General features: G+C 52.5%; 7 protein-coding genes across 7 annotated transcripts; 5 read left to right on the forward strand and 2 right to left on the reverse strand.

The window, feature by feature from the left end:
* Positions 1-34: 34 nt before the first annotated feature.
* Positions 35-2,606, forward strand: P174DRAFT_457682 (DUF803 domain membrane protein; the record flags this gene model as incomplete). Its single annotated transcript, XM_024829575.1, has 3 exons — positions 35-813; positions 855-1,030; positions 1,096-2,606. 3 exons carry the CDS (start codon positions 35-37, stop codon positions 2,604-2,606), a joined length of 2,466 nt encoding a protein of 821 aa, XP_024685549.1.
* A 1,258-nt stretch (positions 2,607-3,864) lies between these two features.
* On the forward strand, positions 3,865-6,765 carry P174DRAFT_417937 (putative beta-glucosidase; the record flags this gene model as incomplete). Its single annotated transcript, XM_024824648.1, has 12 exons — positions 3,865-4,042; positions 4,113-4,205; positions 4,262-4,369; positions 4,429-4,505; positions 4,557-4,664; positions 4,725-4,903; positions 4,950-5,018; positions 5,071-5,286; positions 5,336-5,633; positions 5,687-5,925; positions 6,040-6,351; positions 6,402-6,765. 12 exons carry the CDS (start codon positions 3,865-3,867, stop codon positions 6,763-6,765), a joined length of 2,241 nt encoding a protein of 746 aa, XP_024685550.1.
* Positions 6,766-7,077: 312 nt separating this feature from the next.
* On the reverse strand, positions 7,078-9,155 carry P174DRAFT_510079 (uncharacterized protein; the record flags this gene model as incomplete). The annotated part of the gene is made up of 3 exons (XM_024831632.1): positions 8,927-9,155; positions 8,743-8,868; positions 7,078-8,673 (listed from the first exon to the last, which is right to left on the reverse strand). Exons 1-3 carry the CDS (start codon positions 8,948-8,950, stop codon positions 7,078-7,080), a joined length of 1,746 nt encoding a protein of 581 aa, XP_024685551.1. The 5' UTR covers positions 8,951-9,155.
* Positions 9,156-9,932: 777 nt separating this feature from the next.
* P174DRAFT_428446 (GRAM and VASt domain-containing protein) lies at positions 9,933-13,856 on the forward strand (the record flags this gene model as incomplete). Its single annotated transcript, XM_024825512.1, has 4 exons — positions 9,933-10,357; positions 10,435-11,889; positions 11,982-13,099; positions 13,153-13,856. 4 exons carry the CDS (start codon positions 9,933-9,935, stop codon positions 13,854-13,856), a joined length of 3,702 nt encoding a protein of 1,233 aa, XP_024685552.1.
* Positions 13,857-14,394: 538 nt separating this feature from the next.
* Positions 14,395-17,344, reverse strand: P174DRAFT_438756 (DUF2985 domain-containing protein). Its single transcript, XM_024826619.1, has 4 exons — positions 16,146-17,344; positions 15,701-16,084; positions 15,560-15,634; positions 14,395-15,506 (listed from the first exon to the last, which is right to left on the reverse strand). The coding sequence occupies exons 1-4, from the start codon at positions 16,891-16,893 to the stop codon at positions 14,749-14,751; spliced, it is 1,965 nt and encodes a 654-aa protein (XP_024685553.1). The 5' UTR covers positions 16,894-17,344; the 3' UTR covers positions 14,395-14,748.
* Positions 17,345-17,738: 394 nt separating this feature from the next.
* Positions 17,739-18,625, forward strand: P174DRAFT_501625 (uncharacterized protein; the record flags this gene model as incomplete). Its single annotated transcript, XM_024831039.1, has 3 exons — positions 17,739-17,825; positions 17,884-18,031; positions 18,090-18,625. Exons 2-3 carry the CDS (start codon positions 17,962-17,964, stop codon positions 18,623-18,625), a joined length of 606 nt encoding a protein of 201 aa, XP_024685554.1. The 5' UTR covers positions 17,739-17,825; positions 17,884-17,961.
* A 1,387-nt stretch (positions 18,626-20,012) lies between these two features.
* On the forward strand, positions 20,013-21,509 carry P174DRAFT_428449 (RNA recognition motif domain-containing protein; the record flags this gene model as incomplete). The annotated part of the gene is made up of 6 exons (XM_024825513.1): positions 20,013-20,075; positions 20,099-20,211; positions 20,463-20,766; positions 20,835-20,958; positions 20,979-21,061; positions 21,114-21,509. The coding sequence occupies 6 exons, from the start codon at positions 20,013-20,015 to the stop codon at positions 21,507-21,509; spliced, it is 1,083 nt and encodes a 360-aa protein (XP_024685555.1).
* Between the last annotated feature and the right edge of the window lie 573 nt (positions 21,510-22,082).

Below are 22,082 nucleotides of genomic sequence, written 5' to 3' on the forward strand. Positions count from 1 at the left end.
CCCCCTGTCTGGTCGTCTTTTCTTTTACATTTGAATGGCTTCCTTTCAAGAGGAGCCCTTAGCAGCAGGCCTGCTTACGGTTCTTGTCGCTTCTTTCGCCCCTAATCCGACCGCCGCCGCATCCGCCTCTTCATCGTTTCGACATTTACCTTCGTCGACATCGGGCTCTGATTCGAATAATGGCGGCCACAACGGAGGACATATACATGAATGGTCATCTCTGATTGGTATTGTAACTGCGTTGGTGGGAAACGTGCTGATATCTCTGGCACTCAATATCCAACGTTACGCTCACATCCGGATCGAGAGGGAGTGGGAGCAGAGCAAGCTCCAAAGGGCGATACAGTGGAAACGGGCCAACTCGGGCCGGAATGCAGCAGGTGTCTACGGAGCTACCGTAGACGAGGAGGATGACAGAGAACCTAGACGAGATGGACGCCCGTTTCCTCGTTTTCGAGACGAGTCTCCGGATTCCGGGCCAGAATTACCCGAGGACTTTCTGAGACGGAGCGACGAGTTCTCGGATGGAGAATCCGGCTCGCGCGGTCGCTTACGCGAGTCCTTTTTGTCAGACCAAACTATTCGTCCTGGGGATAAAGATTCGCGCCATGGCCGGCGCAAATCATACCTCCGCTCGCCGTACTGGTGGGCGGGCATCGTGCTCATGTGTCTCGGCGAGATCGGTAACTTCATGGCATATGGGTTTGCTCCTGCATCGATTGTGTCCCCGCTAGGCGTCGTCGCGTTGATCTCAAACTGCGTTATTGCCCCAATAATGCTCAAGGAGAAGTTTCGGCAACGCGATGCCTGGGGGTTCTCATTGCAATCGCTGGCGCTGTTGTGGTCGTGCTCAGTGCCAGTTCGTCGGAAGAGAAAATCGGTCCACATGATATATGGGTCATGATCACGCGCTGGGAATTCGAGCTGTACTTGGGTCTGACGGCCTGCTTGATAGTTGCTCTCATGTGGGTGAGCCACATGTATGGCTCGCGAACCATCCTGATAGATGTCGGGCTAGTCGCGCTGTTTGGTAAGTCTCAGTCGTTATTGATGCGTTGTTGATCGTGTGAACCAAGTACTCATTCAGATGTCAAGGTGGATATACCGCATTGTCGACAAAAGGCGTCTCGTCGCTGCTGTCGTTTACGCTTTGGCATGTTATAACCTTTCCGATCACCTATCTACTGGTGTTTGTCCTTGTCTTCAGCGCTCTGATGCAAATTCGGTACATCAACCGGGCTTTGCAACGTTTTGATTCCACCCAAGTCATCCCAACGCAATTCGTGCTCTTCACATTGTCGGTTATCGTTGGAAGTGCCGTTTTATACCGCGACTTTGAGAACTACACCGCCGAGCGCGCCTCAAAGTTTGTCTCTGGCTGCCTTATGACATTCCTAGGCGTTTACTTTATCACAAGTGGCAGAGTCCGAGCAGATGACGAGTCTTCTTTCTCCATTGATGACGAGGAAGAAGCGATTGGGCTTCTGGGAGGAGAGCGGTGTCAGGACAATGCTGACATTGCCCCTCCTGTGCATCAAGCTAGGACACGCAAACCCGGGCAAAGGCGATCAATACCTGATGAGAACGACCTACAGTCCCCGTCGGGTTCTTTACTGAGTAATGGAATTGAGAACGTTGATGAGGACCAATTCACTCCCAAGGGCGCTCTGTCCGCTGCTCCTTCGTCTCCTGTCGGCTCCCTGACCGCGGAATCTCTTACACAGCCATCTCCCGGGCATCCGTCTTCTTTGCACTCGCATTCTCACTCACTGTTGACGAACCCATGGGCGGACCACTTGGAACAACACGTTCAGGCTTCCAAATCCGAACCTCAGCTTCACCGACCAGCCACTCCTCCGAAACAGTCCGAAACTGCCACTACTGATTCAGCAGTCCTCTTGCAGTTTCCCCCTGCCCCTGGCATCGAAGATCACAGTTACCGACCCTCGTCTCCATCCAAGCCCGACCACGTCGAATCGGCTGGCCGAGCAAATACCGTCCCCCAGACTCCTCCCGCAAGGAACCTGCGCAATTCTATATCCAAGCATTTCTCTCCCGGCCCACTTCTCCCTACCCTTTCGGCAGGTTTCAGTGCGGTCGTTGCCGAATCACTTCGCCGTGGCGAGACCAGTCCCGTGAAAGACCGAATGACGCATAAGCGATCCGCTCGAAGAAAGCAGCTAAGCACAACAGCATTTGACGGCTACATGCGCAACGGGAACGGTGACTTGAGAGACCCTTCAGATGGGGTAGATGCGGGTGTGGACCAGCATCTTCCATTCCAACTTGCGACTGCTCGACTCCATTCTACTGGGGATATCCCGACGGCTCCTGGGACTGTTGGTAACTTCAACCCGGTAGTAGACTCAGAAGATCAGTCTATCAATCAAAGTGGAAGTAGTATCACCACGCTCACCCGGCTGCGCAGCTTAAGTGATTCATGGAGTGGAGGTCTAGCATGGCTCGGTGGCGCTCTACGAAAGCCTAACAGCAGCAACAAGGCTTTGGACAATACGACAGCAGTCGAAGCAAACGAGAATGACGGTAGCACCGAGACTCATGATGGAGGAGGCGGTCGCGAAAGTGGCGGAGATACGCAGGCATAGACCTGAATGGAGCACTTTCTTCTCTGCGGCGGCAGGCTCATTCCAGTCGTCGGTACATATTTGTTGTTATTGTTGTAATAATGGGTGGTTGGCCGGGTTTGCTTCTGAGCCCATATATTTATTAGATATACGGTTCCTATCTTTTAATAGTAGTTTATACTTGGACATGGCATTGCCGGGTCTGGCTCCCTTATATATATAACAGCCATTGGAATGCGAGTCCTGGTAATAATTGACGTCCAATGGACATCATTTCAACAATTCAGGGGGATATTTTCCAGCCAGAGCAGTGGCACTTCCATTCTCCTCTCCCCTGGCTCCCATGCTTCCTTTTCCAAAATCCTTTACGAGGTAAAGCAATCCTTGACCCCGGCCCACTATCATGACAATTGCGGGAAATGATCAGCTAACGGGTGCAGGATTTCTCTTGTGGTTTCTGCGTTGACTTGCATCCAATGATTCCATAGGTGGAAAATACACATCTTGCAGCACCCTAATTCCCTTAGATCCCAGCATGGATCATTTATTCCTCTCCAGTCTCGTCACTCGCTTTGATTGAATCTGCTAAAAGCACAACTAAGTCAGCCACTAGGCATTCATCCTGCTAAACTTTTCCCTTGAATTTAGCCGTACGAGTGCTTCTCCGCATCTTGTCTTCGCTGCAATTCCGGGGATATCGGCTCAACTCCATCCCTAGTTCCTTAGCATTTGCGGTTGGTATTGCTGTTGAAGGCTCCAAGCCAATTCCATGGAGTGTGGATCTTTGCTCCGTACCACGCTGATGTATTCATTCGCCAGTATATGACTTTCTCACCTCCCCTAAGGCCCTAACGGTGTTTTCGAGCCGGACTCATCTCCGCACTGGACCTAACCTCCAACCTAAAGTACGATAGCTTGGACGCTTGCCTCTTCTGTGTCAAACAATGCACTCAGTCTATTAGATTGCGATGGCGGCACTGAGACCAGTTTATTACGATGGTCTCTTATTTTTACCTTTTTTTCCTGCTCCGAGCATGGCCTAGCCACACGCCGAGACACGAGAGTAATTACTGGACAATGGCGTGCACTGCGGAGACTGCAGAGCGCAGACTGCAGCAGCGTGGTAAATAATAGATAAATCGCCGTGCCTCCCTCGTGGATCAATTGTCTTTCTCTTTTTCTGGTTGTGTCTCTGTCCCCTGCATGGCTCGCTGAGGAGAGACCTCGCAATTTATAGTTTCTACAGGGACGGTTTGAATCTGTCCGTCTTCGCACCAGGATGGTTGGAACTTTCCTCTCCAAGAGCTTGCTGCTCTTGCAGCTTGTGTCGGCTTTGTCTACAGGACAAGCTGCTTCGACACCGCTGTACAAAGATCCCAGTGCGCCTGTGGAAGACCGAGTGAGCGATCTTCTGGGCAGGATGACGATCGAGGATAAGATGGCCCAATTGATGCAGGGTTCGTTGATTCCATCCCCTTTGGTTTTAATGATCACATTCATTGACATAGCTAACTGCGTTGGTTGCAGGTGATATTACCAATTGGATGAATTCTACCAGCGGAGCATTCAACTACACCGGTCTCGTCGAGAATATGAAGATGAAGGCGGGATCGTTCTATGGTAGATAAACCGGACCCTGACTTCAAGCGAATGATAGCATTGACGATGTTTTCCAGTTGGCTACCCCGTTTCTTGGGATTGGATTGCTACCAATGTTAAGAGAGCCCAAGATTATCTCATGCAGAACACGACGCTTGGAATTCCGGCGATTGTCCAGACTGAGGGTACGAGTGATGATATGTGTGACTCTCGTCAAATGCTGATGGCATTCGATCGTCTATAGGTATTCATGGTTTCTTGATTGGCAACGCGACAATCTTCAATTCGCCTATTGCGTATGGCTGCTCCTTCAATCGAGAGGTACGTATTCTGCATGTTGTTGCAAGAGACACATCTAACGGAGAATTACAGCTAGTCCAAGAGATGGCCAAATACGTGGCCCAGGAAGCTCGTACACTTGGTGTCACCCAACTCTTTGCTCCTGTCGTGGACCTGGCTCGCGAGCTGCGATTTGGTCGGGTAGGCCATGCGTACAGTCTTCCTATCTATCATGCAGGGAACTAACGTACCCTCTCTTAGGTTGAAGAAACCTTCGGCGAAGATCCATACCTTTCGGGCGAGATGGGTTATAGCTACGTCAAGGGCCTCCAGAGCCTCAACGTCTCCTCGATGGTCAAGCACTTCATAGGATTCAGCCAGCCTGAACAGGGTATTAACACCGCTCCTGTTCACGGAGGCGAGCGATACCTGCGCACAACGTAAGTGGCCAAGGATCAGGACGCGAATGGATGCTGACATAGACAGTTGGTTCCCGTCGTTCAAGCGAGCGATCATTGACGCTGGCGCATGGAGTATCATGAGTGCTTATCACTCGTAAGTGTGTCTTGACAATACCGTAAGAAGCTGCTGACGTCCTTTTGCCTAGATATGACGGTATCCCTGCTGTTTCGGACTACCATACTCTGACCGAGATCCTGAGAGGCGAATGGGGCTACGATTACTTTGTCATGAGTGACGCCGGCGGCACAGACAGATTGTGCTCGGCGTTCAAGCTCTGCAGAAGCAACCCTATTGACATGGACGCCGTCACTCTCCAGGTTCTTCCCGCCGGTAATGATGTCGAGATGGGCGGTGGTTCTTTGTAAGTGCCATCTGGGATTTGATTATTCGCTTGCTGACATATGCAAAAGCAATTTCCGGAAGATCCCCGAACTGGTCAAGGCCGGCAAGCTTGATATCAAGACTGTCGACACCGCAGTCTCGAGACTGCTGAGAGCGAAGTTCGAGATGGGTCTCTTTGAAAACCCCTATCCCGCCGCTCCCAAGTCTCAATGGAACAAGCTCATCCACAGCAAGGAAGCCGTCAAGCTCGCTAGACAGTTGGACAAGGAGTCCATTGTTTTGCTGGAAAACCACAACAACACCCTTCCTCTGAAGAAGAAGGGCGACATTGCCGTTATTGGACCCATGGCCCATGGATTCATGAATGTAAGTGCCTCTGCAAAGCTCATGACACGTATAACGTCGCTCATAATGATTAGTACGGAGATTACGTGGTCTACAAGAGCCAGTACCGGGGTGTCACTCCTCTGGACGGGATCAAGGCCGCAGTTGGCAAGAAGGCAAATGTCCACTACGCCAAGGGATGCGAGCGATGGAGCAACGACCAGTCCGGCTTCGCCGAGGCCGTGGAGGCAGCGAAGAAATCGGACGTGGCTATTGTAGTGGTTGGCACCTGGTCGAGAGACCAGATGGAGCTGTGGCAAGGACTCAACGCAACGTGAGTCACCCCAGTCCGAAACCCAAACAAATGGCGCTGCATCGCGTAACTAACCCTCACGCAGAACCGGCGAACACGTCGACGTAAATGACCTCTCCCTCGTCGGCGCCCAAGCCCCCTCATCAAAGCCATCGTCGACACCGGCGTCCCCACCATCGTCGTCCTCAGCAGCGGCAAGCCCGTAACGGAGACCTGGCTCTCCAACTCCACCGCCGCGCTGGTCCAGCAGTTCTACCCCTCCGAGGAAGGCGGCAACGCCCTCGCCGACGTCCTCTTCGGCGACTACAACCCCTCCGGCAAGCTCTCCGTCAGCTTCCCCTCCTACGTCGGCGACCTCCCCATCTACTACGACTACCTCAACTCCGCCCGCTCCATCGGCGACTCCGGCTACGAGCTGCCAAACGGCTCCCTCGTCTTCGGCCACCAGTACGTCTTCGGCAGCCCCTCCCCTGGTACCCCTTCGGCTACGGCAAGAGCTACTCCACCTTCGAGTATGGGCCTGTCACTGTCGACAAGGCGAACGTCACTGCCTCGGATACCGTCACTATTAGTGTCGACGTCACGAACACACACAAGAGCATGGATGGGACGGAGGTCGTGCAGGTGTATATCCAAGACGAGATCGCGTCGGTTGTGGTGCCGAATCGCCAGCTCAAGGGGTTCGAGAAGGTGGTCATCCCCGCAAAGAAGACCAAGACTGTTAAGATCCAGATCAAGGTGCAGGATCTGGGGCTGTGGAACTCGGCGATGAAGTATGTTGTTGAGCCGGGGGCGTTTGCTGCGTTGGTGGGGAGCAGCTCCGCGGACATCAGGGGCAATGCTACCTTTTACGTGCAGTAGAGTGGATGCTGTTGGGGCTTTTGTCCAGGTGGGCCAAGGTTGCGCGTTTGGGGCAGGTGTATATAGTTTATTATGAATTAATTGTCTACATGGCATGGCATTTGGTAGATTGGCGTATGCCTGCTATGTTGCAGTAACCATGGAGCTGTGCTTCGGCATAAAATATGTTAACATGACAATTTGTCGTCTTCTGTTGATACTTTTCCATATTGTGTTCAATGGGTGAAGCTTGACTGTAGCACATTTTGAAAGATCTGGGGAGGATGCCGCCTAGAGTTACTATGTCTAGCACAACCCAACCGACCTGCCCAGCTAGCTATCAGAGGTATCCCCTTTCGCCTCTGGCCCTGTACTTTCATTCTCCGTGTCGCCATCCGATTTTGACTTGGCGCTCTCAGCCTGCTCCTGGGTATTGGGATCGGGATTGGGAGTAGCTCCGGGCTTGTCACTACCCCTGACCGTATCCGCCGTAGAAGAAGAACCCGCAGCAGCTCTACCCTCCGCCCGTCTAGTCTTCGCTCCTTCCTTCAATTTCTCCCATCGTTCTCGGTAGCGACCCAGAACGTCCCGTAATTTCTCGTTCTCACGGCGGACGCGCTCCAGCTCTTTCTCGTTGCGGCGCATGCGCTCTTCCAGTTCCTTGATACGCTGGTCCGAGTCCAGTGCAGCGGAGGGAGAAACAGCGGCGGAGGAGCCCTGAGCAGCGTAAGGATGGTCGGGCCACGGGCCGTTGTGGTGGTGCATTGCTTTTAGGGACTGCTGCAGAGCCATGGAGGATGACTGCGCGTTGACTTCCCACATGTGCAGCCGTTTGGAAAGGGTGTCGGATAGATGCTTGAGCGCCTGATTCTCCATCTGTAGTTCCTCCATCGTTTTGGGGTTGTGCAGGCTGGTGAGTTTGTCTGCGGCGCGACTCGCCCGGCCGCGTGAGCCCGTCAGACTCTGGCGCAGCTCAGGCGATGCAGGAGTCTCGCGCGCATCGACAAAGTCATCGTCCGCTTCATCGAGGCTGTTGCGTCGGGCTTCCTTCTCGGCCCGGGTGAGGATACCGGCGTACGACACTGTGCCCCCTGTGGTAGGCACGACGTAGAACGATTCTGCGGTGTTCCCTGCTCCGTTGCCGTTTGAGTCTCGGATGGCGCGGAGGGCGGCGCGGGAGAAGATCTTGCTGACGTCTGGCTCGGTGAACTGGCCGATTCGGTCAGAGGTTGCTTGATGGCGATCGACTTTGGTGTCGGCGGATGATTTGCGTATTGCGGAGTCGGACTGCGTGGGTGTCTGTGATCCCAGCGGGAGACCGGCAAATGCTAGAGGTGCGGAAATCTTAGAGATGAGACCTTCAAAAGTCGAGTAGAAGCGTTGGAAGGGTTCCTCGGAGGGTGCAGTCTTGTTCTTCTGCCGACCTGGTTCGACCACTTCCGGCGGGACGAATTGCTGACATGTGATTTCGGTAGGACTGGTGACTGGCGGGGACCAGGGTTGTTTTGATGCAGATACGCCGCTCGGATGGTCCCTTAAATTATGGGCTTGCGTTCCTCGTAGTCTTGACTCTCCGGTCTTCAGCTTGCTGGGACCCTCGGTCATCCTCGCCCCCGCCTGTTGCGAGGATACAGTGGGGGAAACGGGAGAGGCACGGCGGGGTTGAGACGGTATTCCTCGTGCAGAGGCCAGGTTGCTGGCAATGGAGGAGGTTTCTCTTGCCGGTAACCGAGTGTTGCCAACCAATCTAGGCGGCTGCTGCTGCGCTTGCTCTGGTGAGGTCGGGGATAACTTGGTCGTTTCCGATTCTCCAGTTCCCGTCTGCGCGGTGGCGGCGGATGTAGGACTGACTGGATTCTCATGTTGAAAGCGAAGGATTTGAGCGAGCTTCTTATGATGATGCTCAAGCAGTTGGAGAGTACGCAAGGCCTGTGAGACAGATAATGAACACCGCGTTAGATCTTGACTGAATGTTGAATTTCAGCAATGCAAATGTACCTCACGGTCCGAACTATTTTGTGCAGCTGTCGCAAATTCGCCAGCAGCCAGGTCGTGTTCCTCACTCGCTGCCACGGGATTGGCTTTGCGCGTCTCTAGGACGGCGTTGCGGGCGTGGGTGTGAGCCTAACTCGGTGGTGTTAGTAGGATGGAATACGGCGGAACATAGAGGACCAGCACTTACCAAGGTGAGCGGCGCAGTCTCCATGGCTGCCGCATGGATGCAGACTGTACCTGATGATCTTGTATCGAGTTGTCAAAAGCAGCTCAGTGAGATGGCAGGAAGAGCAGGAAGAGATAACGTGATAAGAGGAAGTGACGCCATACGCAGACCGCCAAAGTGAATGAATGCCGTAGGAGCCTAAGGCATCAAATGAAACCGTGACATTTACCTTTCCTTTACCTTTTGCAATAAAGGTCCTGATCCGGACAATCGCATCTTGCACCCTTCAGGAACAGGACGAATTTGAAAGCACTACCTTTACTATGTAACTTGGTCTAGTTCGTACTCCTGCCCCTATCGACCTAAATGATTGATCTAGAATCTTGATGCCAAAAATATGTAACGAAAAAAAGCCACGGACTCCACTCCCAATCCAAAAATAAGCGTGGGCCAGGTCCAGGGTGACTTCTGAAAGTGTAATACCGCTTCATGACAGCCATTACATGCTGGGTGTGCACGGCCTTATAGGGGAGCTGGTAATACAAATACGGCCGCTTGCTGCTGCGGAGGTGAACCTGTCGGTGGTCGTCGTCATTTTCCAAGTGGCCTCCTCAAGCTTCTTCTCCATCGTGTCCCTCGCTGACTTTCGTTCATTTTGCTTCATTTTTATCTACTCTTTATCTACAAGTTCTGATCCCTCGATTTTTGAAAGTAGAAGACCAGCATTCTCTTCCCTCTGTTGTGAAACCATGCTGCTGGGAATGCGGTCGTCCACAACCGCTCCCCCCATGCTATTTCTTCCCCCTCCTCCCTATAATTGTACAGCCTGAATTCATTCCAGCCACCAGTTCTTGATGGAGGCTTAGGCAAGGATTCTATACTTCGATTCTGCCACACTCAAGAACCGGCGTAAAGGTTTCCTTCAGGTCATTGATTGGACTGGAGTAAACATTACTCACATTCTGCGTCGGCTCCTCGACCCGTCCCCTCCTTACCTTCCCTTTTTCCGCACTCCGCTATATTCCTCATGGATGAACCCACGATCCCGGAGCCTCCTCCGGTTCCCCAGACTGAACCACCAGGTTTCAGTAAATCCAATCGAACCTGGACCACTCCCGCCGACTTAGACACCATGTGGAGCTCCGGCCGCAGCAATGGGCGCGCGTCAATTTCATCCGGTTCTGATAGACCTAAATCACAAGCAGGCGAAGTAGCCGAAACCGCAAAGGCAGGTTCCAGCGGGTTCTCCAAGCTACTGAATGCTCGGCGGAAGCGAAAGAAGGAGAAGGAGCAGAAGCAAACGGAGGAACTATCACTAGTCTCAGAGAATGGCCAGGACCTGCAGGAGAGTCGATCAAACGAGTCTCGCGGCGAGTCCTCCTCGGCGAATGACAATCTGAGCCCGCCAGGCGAAGTCATCACTCTTCTAACTGACGACTCAGAGCCTGATCGGTAAGCCTTAACGCATAGCTCGTCTACCATACAGGAGAAGCATTTTAGTTACTGACACTCCCCCGTTACATCTGAAGGACTCCTCCTCTCACTACTCGAAACTCCCATACCGGCTTCTACACTTCCTCCTCCCCATTAATCAAGACTACCTCTGTGGACCCGAATGACACCGACGAGACGCAGGCAGACGTCGAATCCGCCGCCAGTGTTCCCAGTGCAACTGCCTCGGAGACTTTCCTGGAAGGAGAACTCTCCAGACCCGCTACCTCATCGGGCCCTATGTTGAGTATCCCAGAGGAGCGCAGCAGTAAGAAGCGCAGCGTCTCGCCGGGCAGGCGGCTGAAAAATGCATTTAGCTCCAATTCAAACAAGAAGGATACCAATCGCGAACGAACATCTTCTACCTCGGGCGCGAGTACGAAGAGCGGTGGCCTGTTGAGCAGAAGAAGCAGTCTCTCATCGAAGCGAAGTCAGACCATGGAAGTCGAGCCCCCTTCTGTACCCCCGCTAATTCTGACGGATGTCAAGGAGGACAAGCCTCTGCGGATTTCTGATGGACCCAACCCACCGAGAACGCCGCCACATACTGCGCACCCTGCACCTCAAACAACCGTGACCCCTCCCACTCCGACTATTAGTCGCTCAGAATTCCCTAAATTATTCTCCTCCCCTGACGTCACAGAGTCTCCAGAGTCTGTCAAGTCAAAGGACCTACCGTCGGGCGTCATTGTAAGCACGTCTGGAAACATGATCTCGCACCGACGTGTGCGGTCTGCGTCCTCTGCGTCTCACAAGCCTAGTAAACTCTCAAACTCTATATCCGCGTTGACCCCTACCGCCGAAGAACCAAAAGCTCCTTCCAGGTCTCCGTCCAGCAACCTGCAAACTGGTTTCTTCTCCTCCGTCTTTTCTGCCGCTCAGAATGCCGCGTCGACTCTGAGTAGCAGCCTCAATCCACAAGCCAAGGCGCGGACAGTGGCCCAACCTGAACCCGCAGCCTCTGACGAATCACAGTCCAAGGGCACAGCGGAAGGCTCGAAAGAGACTGAGAGGCCAACCGGGGAAAGGAAACCATCTGCCATCGATACGCTGGGGTCTGGGGACTTGAATTTCAGCCATCTTGACATTGGTGCGCCCTCTGGCGGTTCTGTTTCGACTCCTGATGGCCTTGTGATCACGAAACCTGATAGGGCACCCGAGAAACGTGCCGCTTACAAGAAAGATGAGGAGGCAGCAAGACTTGAGGATCAACACGCTGCGCGTGCGGTCTATATGGCTTATGAAAAACCTTCTGAACAATCGTCAGCGCATCCGGCAGAGGAGGGCCTGGAGTTGCAATCAACCAACTCCCTTTCACGCGCGGATGGTGATCAGACCACTCCGAGCGGTAGCATATTCGAGGGCGAAACTGGCACTCGGCCTCATCGAAGCGGAAGCGTGCGAAGTCGACTGGCTCAGAGGCGTCATCGAGGCTCTTCCGGTGCGACCGCATCGACGGTGGGACTGGTTGGTGCTAGCGCTATCGCCCTGGGGTACCGGGCGCCAATGCCAGTGTTCCTCGCCTGACAGGGTTCGCTGTGGCGAGTAAGAAGAGAAACCGGGATTTCCATCAACTGTTCCGTAGTGTTCCCGAGGATGACTACCTCATCGAAGATTACAGCTGTGCCTTGCAGAGAGAGATCATCCTGGCGGGGCGTATCTACATCTCCGAAGGGCACATTTGCTTCTCCAGCAACATCCTCGGCTGGGTTACCACTCTCGTTATCAGTTTCGATGAAATCGTGGCCATAGAGAAAGAGTCAACTGCGATGGTGTTTCCCAATGCAATAGCCATCCAGACATTGCACGCTCGTCATACTTTCCGAAGTCTACTCAGTCGAGAGTCCACGTATGATCTGATGGTGAACATCTGGAAGATCAACCACCCCGCCCTCAAGAGCTCCGTAAACGGAACAAGGGTTGCGACCGGTACCGGTGATAAAACCGAAAAGGCTGGCGAGAGCGAAGTCGAGAGCGATGATGACGAGGAAGAAGAGATCTACGATGAGGATGAGGAGGGTGACAACGCTGAAAGCGTCTTCGGACCAGGAGGCGCCAGTGCGAACGCCAGCGAGCGCTCACTCCCTACGAAAGGACTGAGCCGGCAAGCCTCCGGTCTGCTTCAGAATGGCAATGGTACAGCGCCGACTGCGGTGCCCAACTCCAACGGAGAGTCGAAGTCTGGCAAACCGAGTCCAGGTGGGGATGTAGACGCTGACTTCCCGGGCCCGGCGACTCACCCGCCAACGGAGTATACTGAGCCCAACGGCCAGTATGACAAAGTCATCAAAGACGAAATCATCCCAGCCCCTCTCGGTAAAGTGTATTCTTATGTCTTTGGACCGACATCCGGCTCGTTCATTCCCAAGTTCCTTGTTGAAAACCAAAAGTCCGGCGAACTCCAGTTCGAGAGTGAAAAGAAAGGCCTTACAAACGAAAGCAGAACCAGGAAATATTCATACATCAAACCGCTCAATGGCTCCATTGGTCCCAAGCAGACCAAGTGCATCAGCACTGAAACCTTGGATTTTCTGGACCTAGAGAAAGCTGTACTCGTCACCCTTTCGACGCAGACTCCCGATGTGCCTAGTGGGAATGTATTTTGCACCAAGACCAAATATTTGTTCACATGGGCACCGGGCAATCAAACACGGTTTTTTATGACTTGCACGATTGAATGGTCGGGCAAGAGTTGGTTGAAAGGTAACATCTGTTTTCGCAGCTTGATAACGTGGACTAACGCTAAGAACATATAGGTCCTATCGAAAAGGGTGCCATTGATGGCCAGACCACATTCGGCAACGAGCTTGTCGCCGCCCTCAAAGCCGCGGTTGCTCCCCGTGCTCGTGGCGCTGGCGCTACCAAAGCAGGCGGTAAAAATGGTAAACGTAGAAAGAACGATACGGGGGCCGAAGAGGCAGCCACTGTGGCCTCTAACACGACTCAGGATGCGAATGTGTTGCAGGCCAAGTCTTGGGGCTTTCTGGAGCCAGTCCATGGGCTGCTTGGGCCTGTTGTGGATATCCTCAAGCCGCTGTTGATTGGCAATGTTACTGTTCTGGTTATTGGCATTCTGCTTTTCATGGTCTTGTTCCGAAGCCCCTCTCAAACGTCGCGGGTGTCGCATGATATTGGATGTCCTGGTTATTCCTTACCTCAACGGCTGGCTGCCTATGAAGAAATGTGGCGAAGGGAGGAGAGTGAACTCTGGAGCTGGCTGGAGGATCGAGTTGGCATGGAGGGGATGGCCTTCCCGGCAGCTAACCGACCCACCGATTCCCAGCTGCGCCAGGATTCCCCTCACCTACTGGATAAGCTGCGCAATGAGAGGATGTCTGATCGCGAGATGAACCATGCTATCAGGACTACTCGCGAGCGGCTCGACATCCTCGAAGAGATATTGAGCAGACGAAACTCGCAAAAGACTACCGACGATGAGGCGCTACATCGTGAACTGTGAATGTCCATGGAAATGGATCACAGCCTTTTTTCACACACCTAACAAATCCCACGTCTGGCTCCTTGGTTGAATCAGCTGAGACTTGACGTGTCACTCACTTGATTTCATTTTCCCTCTAATCTTCGTACCTCCATATCCTTGTTCAGCGGGTCGTTTGCTCTTCGAACTGACTTACCTTTCGTCTTGATTCCAAAATCTATGTTCGACAGCGATCAGCTATTAGCGTGAGATCCAGTCTCACACTTTCCCCAGCCATTGTCTCCTTGCTCATATCTCTGTACAGTTTGCTTGAGCCTCCATAGTTTCCTTTGGCATTTGAATATCTTGTAAATGAGCGCCAACTGCATGTCTATATCACCTCCCTCTTTGTTTTCCTCTTGTTTTGGGACCCCCTCTTGAGTTGTATAGGACGATTTTCACTTCGCTCAGCGCATAGAATGCAAAATCTTTTGTCATGGTACAATTTAAGGTCACTACAGCTGGTGGATCCGTAATACAAGATCATGTCATGCTACGGAGATATGGAGGCTTATGATGTTGGAGCAATCACATCAAGATTTGGAAGCAAACGCTCTAAACGGCCTTGAATCTTGGACAGAAAGATCTCTAGCGAGTTGTCAAGCAAACAAACTATATAGCAACACACTCAAGTACGCCAAGCGGACATGGACAGAATCGACTCCAAAATGCCATATATGAGAGCCATAATTATAATGCACATATATAACGTGTGATGTGAACTGCAGGTAATTAGGTAGGGTGAATAGGTGATCGCACAGGCGGATATAATACATGGCGACGGGGCGCACCGATGCCCAAAGCGATCGGGTATATTCGTAGTCTTCGTAATACAAGTAGACAGGGGGAAGGAAGAGGAATGAAGTTGTCAAGGCTATGACGTAACTTTCAACGGACGTTGGTCGAGTGACTTGCGCGACTGATCCAATGACTTCCTCAACTCGATTGATTTGCGCATCTCCTCCTTGCGTTTGTTCTTCTGCATTTTCTTCGCGGCTTCCTCAGTGAGCTGTTGGCGGAAGAGGCGCTCGACGACGTCCTTCTTGCGGGTGCGGCGGTCGCCGATCATGATAAGAACGCCGCCCATGATGTTGCAGGTGATGGAGCAGCAGAGGATGACGGTTGTGAGGGCGAAGGGGCGCACGTGGTAGTTGATGCCCCATGTGCAGGCGCCGAGGGCGATCTGGAAGAGGGAGTGGCAGTCGAGGAGGACGACGATGGCGATGAGGAGGCGTAGTGGGAAGGCGTGGTGGGTGTATGTTTCGTGAGGCTTGTAGAAGGTATGGGATTTGGCGAATTTGTCCTGGTGGTGCATGAGTTTGCGCTGTTGGGTGGGGTTGAGCACGGAGAACTCGTGCTTTTCATCCTTGGGGGAGTCGCCGAGCTCGACATCGACGTCGACGTCTGCTTCGCCGCGCTCGGGAAGGTCGTTCTTGTCCCTGAGCGCGGGGAGGTCGCGCTTCTTGCGTATCTTCCAGGTTAGAAAGGTGTAGTGTGCAATGAAGATCATGTGGTACGTGTCGATGGCTCGGAAGGGGGCCAGCCCGTCACCCATGACCGCGAATAAAGCCACAAGTACGTTGTCGATGACATTGATGACGTATAGTTGCCTTCCTCCCACATTGATCCAGCCTTTTTTGTATGTCAGCGTCGGGATTTGGTAATATCTGAGGAGGAAAGCATACCAATAAGGAAAAGCACCCACGCAAGTCCAAAAAGGGTGATGAGAGTTGCGTATAGAGTAACTAAAAACCCCAGCGCTGTCGACAAACTGCTATTAGCCACGGATCACAAGAGCAGCCGAAACATGCCGTCCAGCGACTTACGTTTCGACACATATTTGCCAAATCCAACCATGGACCGCTTAAAGGCTGAACGTCGGGAATGTAACATATGTCTGACCCGATCGTTCAACTCCTCCAACTCTTCCTTTGTCCATCCTTCCAAGGTCATTTCCTCCGGGAGAACAGCAAATTGGCGCTCGGGGCCCTCGTCTAGCACGGAGGAGAGGCGGTGGGCTAACGTCGGACGGGTCTGCTTCGTGTCCGTCTCAGTTGCTTCACCCTCCTCGGTCTCTGTACTTGACTCATCGCGAGGGCTGGGCGGCGAGAGGGTATATGTGGGCATGCGGTTGATCCAACTACCTAGGTTGGGAACAAAGAGAGAGTTTTGCACGTTGGTGAGGGTAGATAAAGCCGCTACTTCGGGGTCTGGAGAGTGTACCCGGATCAGCAACTGGTCGCATATAAATCTTCGCTCACAAGTACTCACCAATAACGTCCAGCACATCTACCATGTGAGGGTGATATTCATTGACATTCGGATTCGGAGGCGGCGTGACAGGAACAGTGCCATTGACAGTTGACGCGCGATTCCGCGAGAATCGATTGAGAGCTGCTTCGCTGGTCCGACGCAAGACATTCCGGCTTCCTCTTCTTGGAATTACCGGTGGAGGAGGCTCAAGGTACGCTGTCGAAAAGGGCTGGGAAGAAGGAAGCTCGGCAATTGGACTGTGAGGGCTTGACGGCTCCTCCTTCAGAGAATACATGGGCATCACGTTCGTCTGATCACCTGTCGTCAACAGCGGAGGAACGAACGAGCTGGACGCAGACCAACGGCCTGGACGAGGCTCGGAGCTGCTACGCCGGCGACCCTGCCAGACAGCACCGCCATCATCTCCATCGCCACCATCGCGAGTTCCATCATTCGGTGTCCCGTCATACTGAACGGCTCTGGTAGCGTCGGGCCCTAAGATATGAGAATTCCTTCGAGAAATTAATGCGTCCTCACAGCCGGCGCTCAACGTATTATTGTTGTCCGCATTTCCCTGCGCCTGTAAACTGAGGCTATTGATTGAGGGTGGGCGTTGGATGCGGATGCTTGGACGGCGCGAGCGGAGTGATGGGGCGCGCGGTCGGAGATATGACGTTGTCCCTCCAGGTATCGCATCATTGGAAGAAGGCGGGTGGTGGTCCTCAGAGGCATCGGAAGAGCCGCCCACAGGCTCTATGCGATCCATTGGGGATAACTGAAGAAAAAAAGGAGTGTAGTCCTTTCTCTCGAAGAGGAGGTGCAGAGGACAGGGAAGAGTTTAAGAAGGTTTTGCAGAGGCAAATTGGATGTGGTGAACCAGCAGCCGGACACTGGACGAGGCATTGGTTGAGAACCAGGACCAGAACCACTAACCAGCCATTCAGCATGTCCGAAAGAAGGCCGGACTCCTTGACTAATCAGTCAACTATATGGCCTTTAGGGTATCATCCATGGCTCTCTCAGGGCTTATCAATCTGCCTGTAGCCGTGTAACCCGTCGAATTCCCGTCAATAAGAGTGTCTGCAGTGGTGCAGTCTCCACAGCTAGCGACGTCCTTGTGCCGTTGACGTCGAGGCACAGGAGGAGATCGTCCTGGCACACCATGGTCTCTGCAAGGATTGGCCAGCGCCATTTTACTTCCTCTCACACTTTGTCATCCAAGACTTGCTGTAGTCATTAATTATCACAAGCCACAGTACTATAATATGCAATAATAGATCACTGTTGACGTGTTATATAACTCGATTCTGCACCTGGAGGAAAAAGAGTTGATGCCTGAGGCCTAACATCATCTGACTATTAACAAGACGCCACTAAAGAGTTATGTTGAGTAAAAAAGCACAGAATAAATTGATAAGTATTCTAGCACAGTGAATGTCCCAAAATTAAGCATGTCTTAATTAAGGAAAAATGATGGTAGTGGGAGAATTCACTATAGTAAATCTATCCTACATTCACTTTACGGACTCCTGTAGATTAATATATAAAGGGCCGAATCTACTCTGTAGACGTCTACATTGCTCTTCTCTCTTCCTTCTATGCAAACATATCTCCTAAGAGCTGTTTTTTCAAGTCTCTTTAGTCAAACCACCCTTACAATAAAGCGTGCACGACTGCTTTCAAAAAGCGCCAGCATAAGTGAGTGTCACGCTATGATATTAGAGGATGAGGGAGTAACACAGCAACGCCACCTCAGCTATCTGCATATTCTATCCCAATCAGTCAGGCCTTGAAGACCTGCCAGGGCTCTCGGACTTTAGAACACATCCTGACAATGACTGAAAAGAAGACGACTCGGACCCTCAAGTCTGATATTGCCTCAAACAGCAAGAGACTCTGCAACGGTACGTATCAGCTAATTGAAGCTGAGAAAGAAGTGCTAATGTATCTCACTAATTTCAGTCAAAGAGCCTAAGCCACAAGCAAAGAAAGAGCCAGAGGTGCCCAGCAAAAGGACGAGTAGCAATCCAGGACCTACTGTCCTCAAAAAGGCAAAGCCCCCAGTGAAAGAACAAAGTCCCGCCGCTACAGAGAGTAACGAACCAAGCCTTAAGGTGAATGATAAGGCTGTTGGAAGCATCAACAGTAGCCAGAGAGGAGATTCGACCGTTCCAGTCAAAGACTCAAGCAGTCACCAAGCAGGCTATAGGCAGAATAATTGGCCAGGACGATGCTCAGCACTGCAGTTGGCCTGTCGTTCCGTCGCTCCTGTCGCTCCTGTCACGCCCTTTGATGCTGGACCTGGAGCCCAGTACTACACTCTGCCTGTGGGACACTCTTGCGCCACTCGCTCCATTCGGTATACAGGCGGGAAATCAACCAAATGTACAGTACAGTACCCAGTGGGCAAACCCCTACCCAGAATCATTCTCCAGAGACATGGCGTGGACGGTCACACAAAACTTCCCGTGGGATTAGTTGCGCAAGAACATGGATGAACAGTCCCCGAAGTCTCTGTGGCATTTTGCGCGCCAATCTTTGCCATCCTGGGTGACCCCGAATCCATCTGGAAGAAGAGCATCTCACCACAGCTCAGTTTGGTAACATGATGATCCATGAGTGGTGGAAGTATTACTTAAGCGCGTTGAAACCAAGAGGACGCATGAACCAGATGATGCAGCCGCCGACCCGAGCAACCATTTTCACTCCGAGCATAGGGACATGGCCGCAGACAAAGATGGTTGAGACTCTTCGCGAAAACCCAGCGCTCGGAATCTCTCATCGCGTATTCCTAGATGGACATGGGAAGAGTTGCATGCCAGGATCAAAGAGGAGGTTGAGATGGTGGAGCGTCGATGGCAGGAGCATAGGAGCCGTCATTAAAGCTCTGCATACGGAGTACTGCAAGCTACAATGGGGTCTTGCAAGTGGGGACAAAAGGCCATGGAGATAGTCAATTCGACGGTAATCGCTAAGGAAATTCATGGATGGCAGTCAACAGCGATCGAAAGTGCTGTGGGTTTGGTAAACTGTGGAGCCCAACCCAACGAGCACGAGCTCACTTCCTTAAAGGATCAAGTCTGGGATCTGCCATAGTGGTCTTGGCTGCATTCAGCAGTAACACAGAAGACAATACTCATTATCCATGAATCCAGCATGTTTTACTCCCGTCTGACCTAGTGTGGCATGACAATATCATATGAAATTCGTAAATCGTACCATACTTCTGCCGTAATATCTAATAACCCGACTATTGCTTCAATGTTTGGTACACTAGGCCTACTAGCCACCGGAGAGTGGATAGCGGTGATGTCAACACTGTCCAGAACCTGACTTTCTGTGGTCTGCCTGGCGGAAGAGTCCTTAATGGAAGCTAGGAGAGCCCCTTCGATCCCCCTAAGGCCCAGGAAGGCTTAGGTGGATCCAATGCCTAAGCTTAGGGGCCAACCGCCGATGACTCAGGGCTCACCGCCCCCGAGAGCAGCCCATACGGGGCACCATGAAATTCACATCCTCAGGCATCAACCTACCATAAACAGACTAGCGTGCCACCGCCCGCTGCTGCTGCCCTTTTTCTCTCGCCTTCTCCTTTCTCCGTCTCGACTTCCCATTCTCCCTCCCAAGGCAAATCTTCAATTGAGATCAAACCCAGGATTTCCCCCTCAACTTTCCGTATCTAGGGCACCAAGCTACCCTTTTCCTCCCTCCACCCCCTCTTCAAGTTCTTCCGGTCCCAACCGATCAAGTCAAGTCAAACGTCAAGTCCAAAGAACAGGCAGGCAACTTCACGCTTTCCCTGAGTCCGTGACACATCAACCACATCCGTGCAGCTCGTCAAGTCCGATCAACAAACCACACCTACTTTTGTGTCATCAGTCTTTCAAGATGTCTGCTGCCGCCGAGAACCAAGCCGACAACCAGGCCCTACCACCACCGAGGCCACCAACGGTACTGCTCCTGCTCCGGCTCAGGCCACCGATGCTGCGGCGGTCAGTGCCGATGAGGGACGTCGGCTGTATATTGGGAACCTCGCTTATGCGACCACTGAGGGGGAGCTCAAGGAGTTCTTCAAGAACTACAAGATGTGAGTTGCGGCCCCTTCTGAGCTTCATTTCTTCTGTTCTCGCTTTGGATCCTCCAGTGTGCTAGTAGCTGCGGAACGGGTATCACAGCTACTACTGTTGGGGTAGATTGCCGCCACGTGTGTCACAGCACTGAGCACACCACCGCGCCACTCATTGGAAAAGCTACACTTGGCAACTGAATCGCTCTATTAAACTGAACTTTTTATTTTTTGTAATTGAACTCAAATTCTAACTCATGATTTCTCTGCAGCGAAAGCACCTCCATTCCTGTGAATCCCCGCACTAACCGCCCTGTCGGCTATGCGTTTGTGGATCTCGCCACTGCTCACGAGGCCACTGCTGCTATCGAGGAACTCTCCGGAAAGGAGATTCTTCAGCGCAAGGTCTCTGTTCAGTTGGCCCGCAAGCCAGAGCCTGCCGAGGCTAAGGCGGAGGGTGCTACAAGTGGCGGTGAGGGCGCCAGTGGCACTGAAGGCCGCAAGCGGGCAGGTGGTCGTTCCCGTGGTCGCGGTCGCGGCCGTGGCCGTGGAGGTCGCTTCGGTCGTGGAGGTCGCGTAAGTTTCCCTTGCACTTTGAACTGGTGTCCCGACCTCTTGCTGACAATATGACCAAGAACCAACAGAATGGTCCCGAGACTACTGAGGCTCCTACCAACGTTCCCGGTCAGGTTGACCCTCTGACCGAGGTCGCCAACGAGGCTACTAATGCCGGTCCTGCCGAGTCCGCTAAGCAGACTGGCAAGCCTCGTGCTCCTCGTCCTCAGAAGCAGCGTGGCCCCCCGAGGATGGCATTCCTTCCAAGACCAAGGTCATGGTAGCTAACCTGCCCTATGATCTGACCGAGGACAAGGTACCTATCTCTCTTGAGTTAAGCTAGCCCGGTTACTAACTCTCTCCCTCAGCTCAAGGAAATCTTTGCCGATTACCAACCTGTTTCCGCCAAGATTGCCCTGCGCCCCATTCCTCGTTTCATGATCAAGAAGCTCCAGGCCCGCAACGAGCGCCGTAAGGGTCGTGGCTTCGGTTTCGTCACTCTCGGCTCTGAGGAGCTCCAGGAGAAGGCCGTCAAGGAGATGAATGGCAAGGAGATTGAGGGTCGCGAGATTGCCGTCAAGGTCGCCATCGACAGCCCCGGCAAGGAGGATGACGCCGTCCCCACTGGTGAGCAGACTGAGGCTGCCGCTCCTGTTGCTGAGGAGCAGGAGAACACCCCCCAGCTGCTGCTTAAATGTCAAGATCGTTCCATTCCCGAACAGGTTTCGCGTTTCTCGGCTGACGAAAGTCAGTCGGGTGAGTGATGGTGGAGGGTGATGGCCAATGCGCATGGATAATTATATTCATAGGTAAGCATCGTGAAGATGCTCTTTTCGACAAAAGTTTTCTTTTTCTCGATTAAAAGAGGCCTGGGGAAAAGCTGTGGATATCGTTTCCGTTCGACTTGGTCAAAGGGGACGCAGCTCCGAATGATGATGATGTTTTTTCCTTTGTTTTATACGGGATAACCCAATTGGCATCCCTACCCGGAGAGACGACCAACGGCGTAGGATCTCGTGATGACGGGAGACTCGACCTTTTCTAACGAATCTTGCCTTTATTCGCTGTATTGTATCTTAGCCACCATTTAGCTTATGAAATATGCCGCAAGGCTGGCCTTGAATGTGTTCTTTCCAGTGTTTTTGTTGAATCATCAGTACCGAAATTATGGTATCCTATAGTGGAGTTTTGATTGCTTTGCGCGGTATCTTCCCCATGCTCTGTCATATGTGGTAGTCCCGACGGAGGCCTCTTGGCGCTCATTTCTCGATCAGGAGCCTGAGATCAAACAGTCTTCATCCTTGGGCGGATGGACATTATTTATTTGTTCTGACATA

This window comes from Aspergillus novofumigatus (assembly GCF_002847465.1).
Source record: "Aspergillus novofumigatus IBT 16806 chromosome Unknown P174scaffold_2, whole genome shotgun sequence".
NCBI classification, from domain to species: Eukaryota; Fungi; Ascomycota; class Eurotiomycetes; order Eurotiales; family Aspergillaceae; genus Aspergillus; species Aspergillus novofumigatus.

What these genes read in the sequence shown, in the direction of transcription:
- P174DRAFT_438756 (XM_024826619.1), bottom strand. Translation starts at nt 16,893, where the DNA reads ATGGATCGCATAGAGCCTGTGGGCGGCTCTTCCGATGCCTCTGAGGAC. An exon ending in AGATGTGCTGGACGTTATTG is followed by an intron (nt 16,085 to 16,145) that starts GTGAGTACTTGT and finishes TACACTCTCCAG; the next exon opens with ACCCCGAAGTAGCGGCTTTA. An exon ending in GTGGGTGCTTTTCCTTATTG is followed by an intron (nt 15,507 to 15,559) that starts GTATGCTTTCCT and finishes CATACAAAAAAG; the next exon opens with GCTGGATCAATGTGGGAGGA.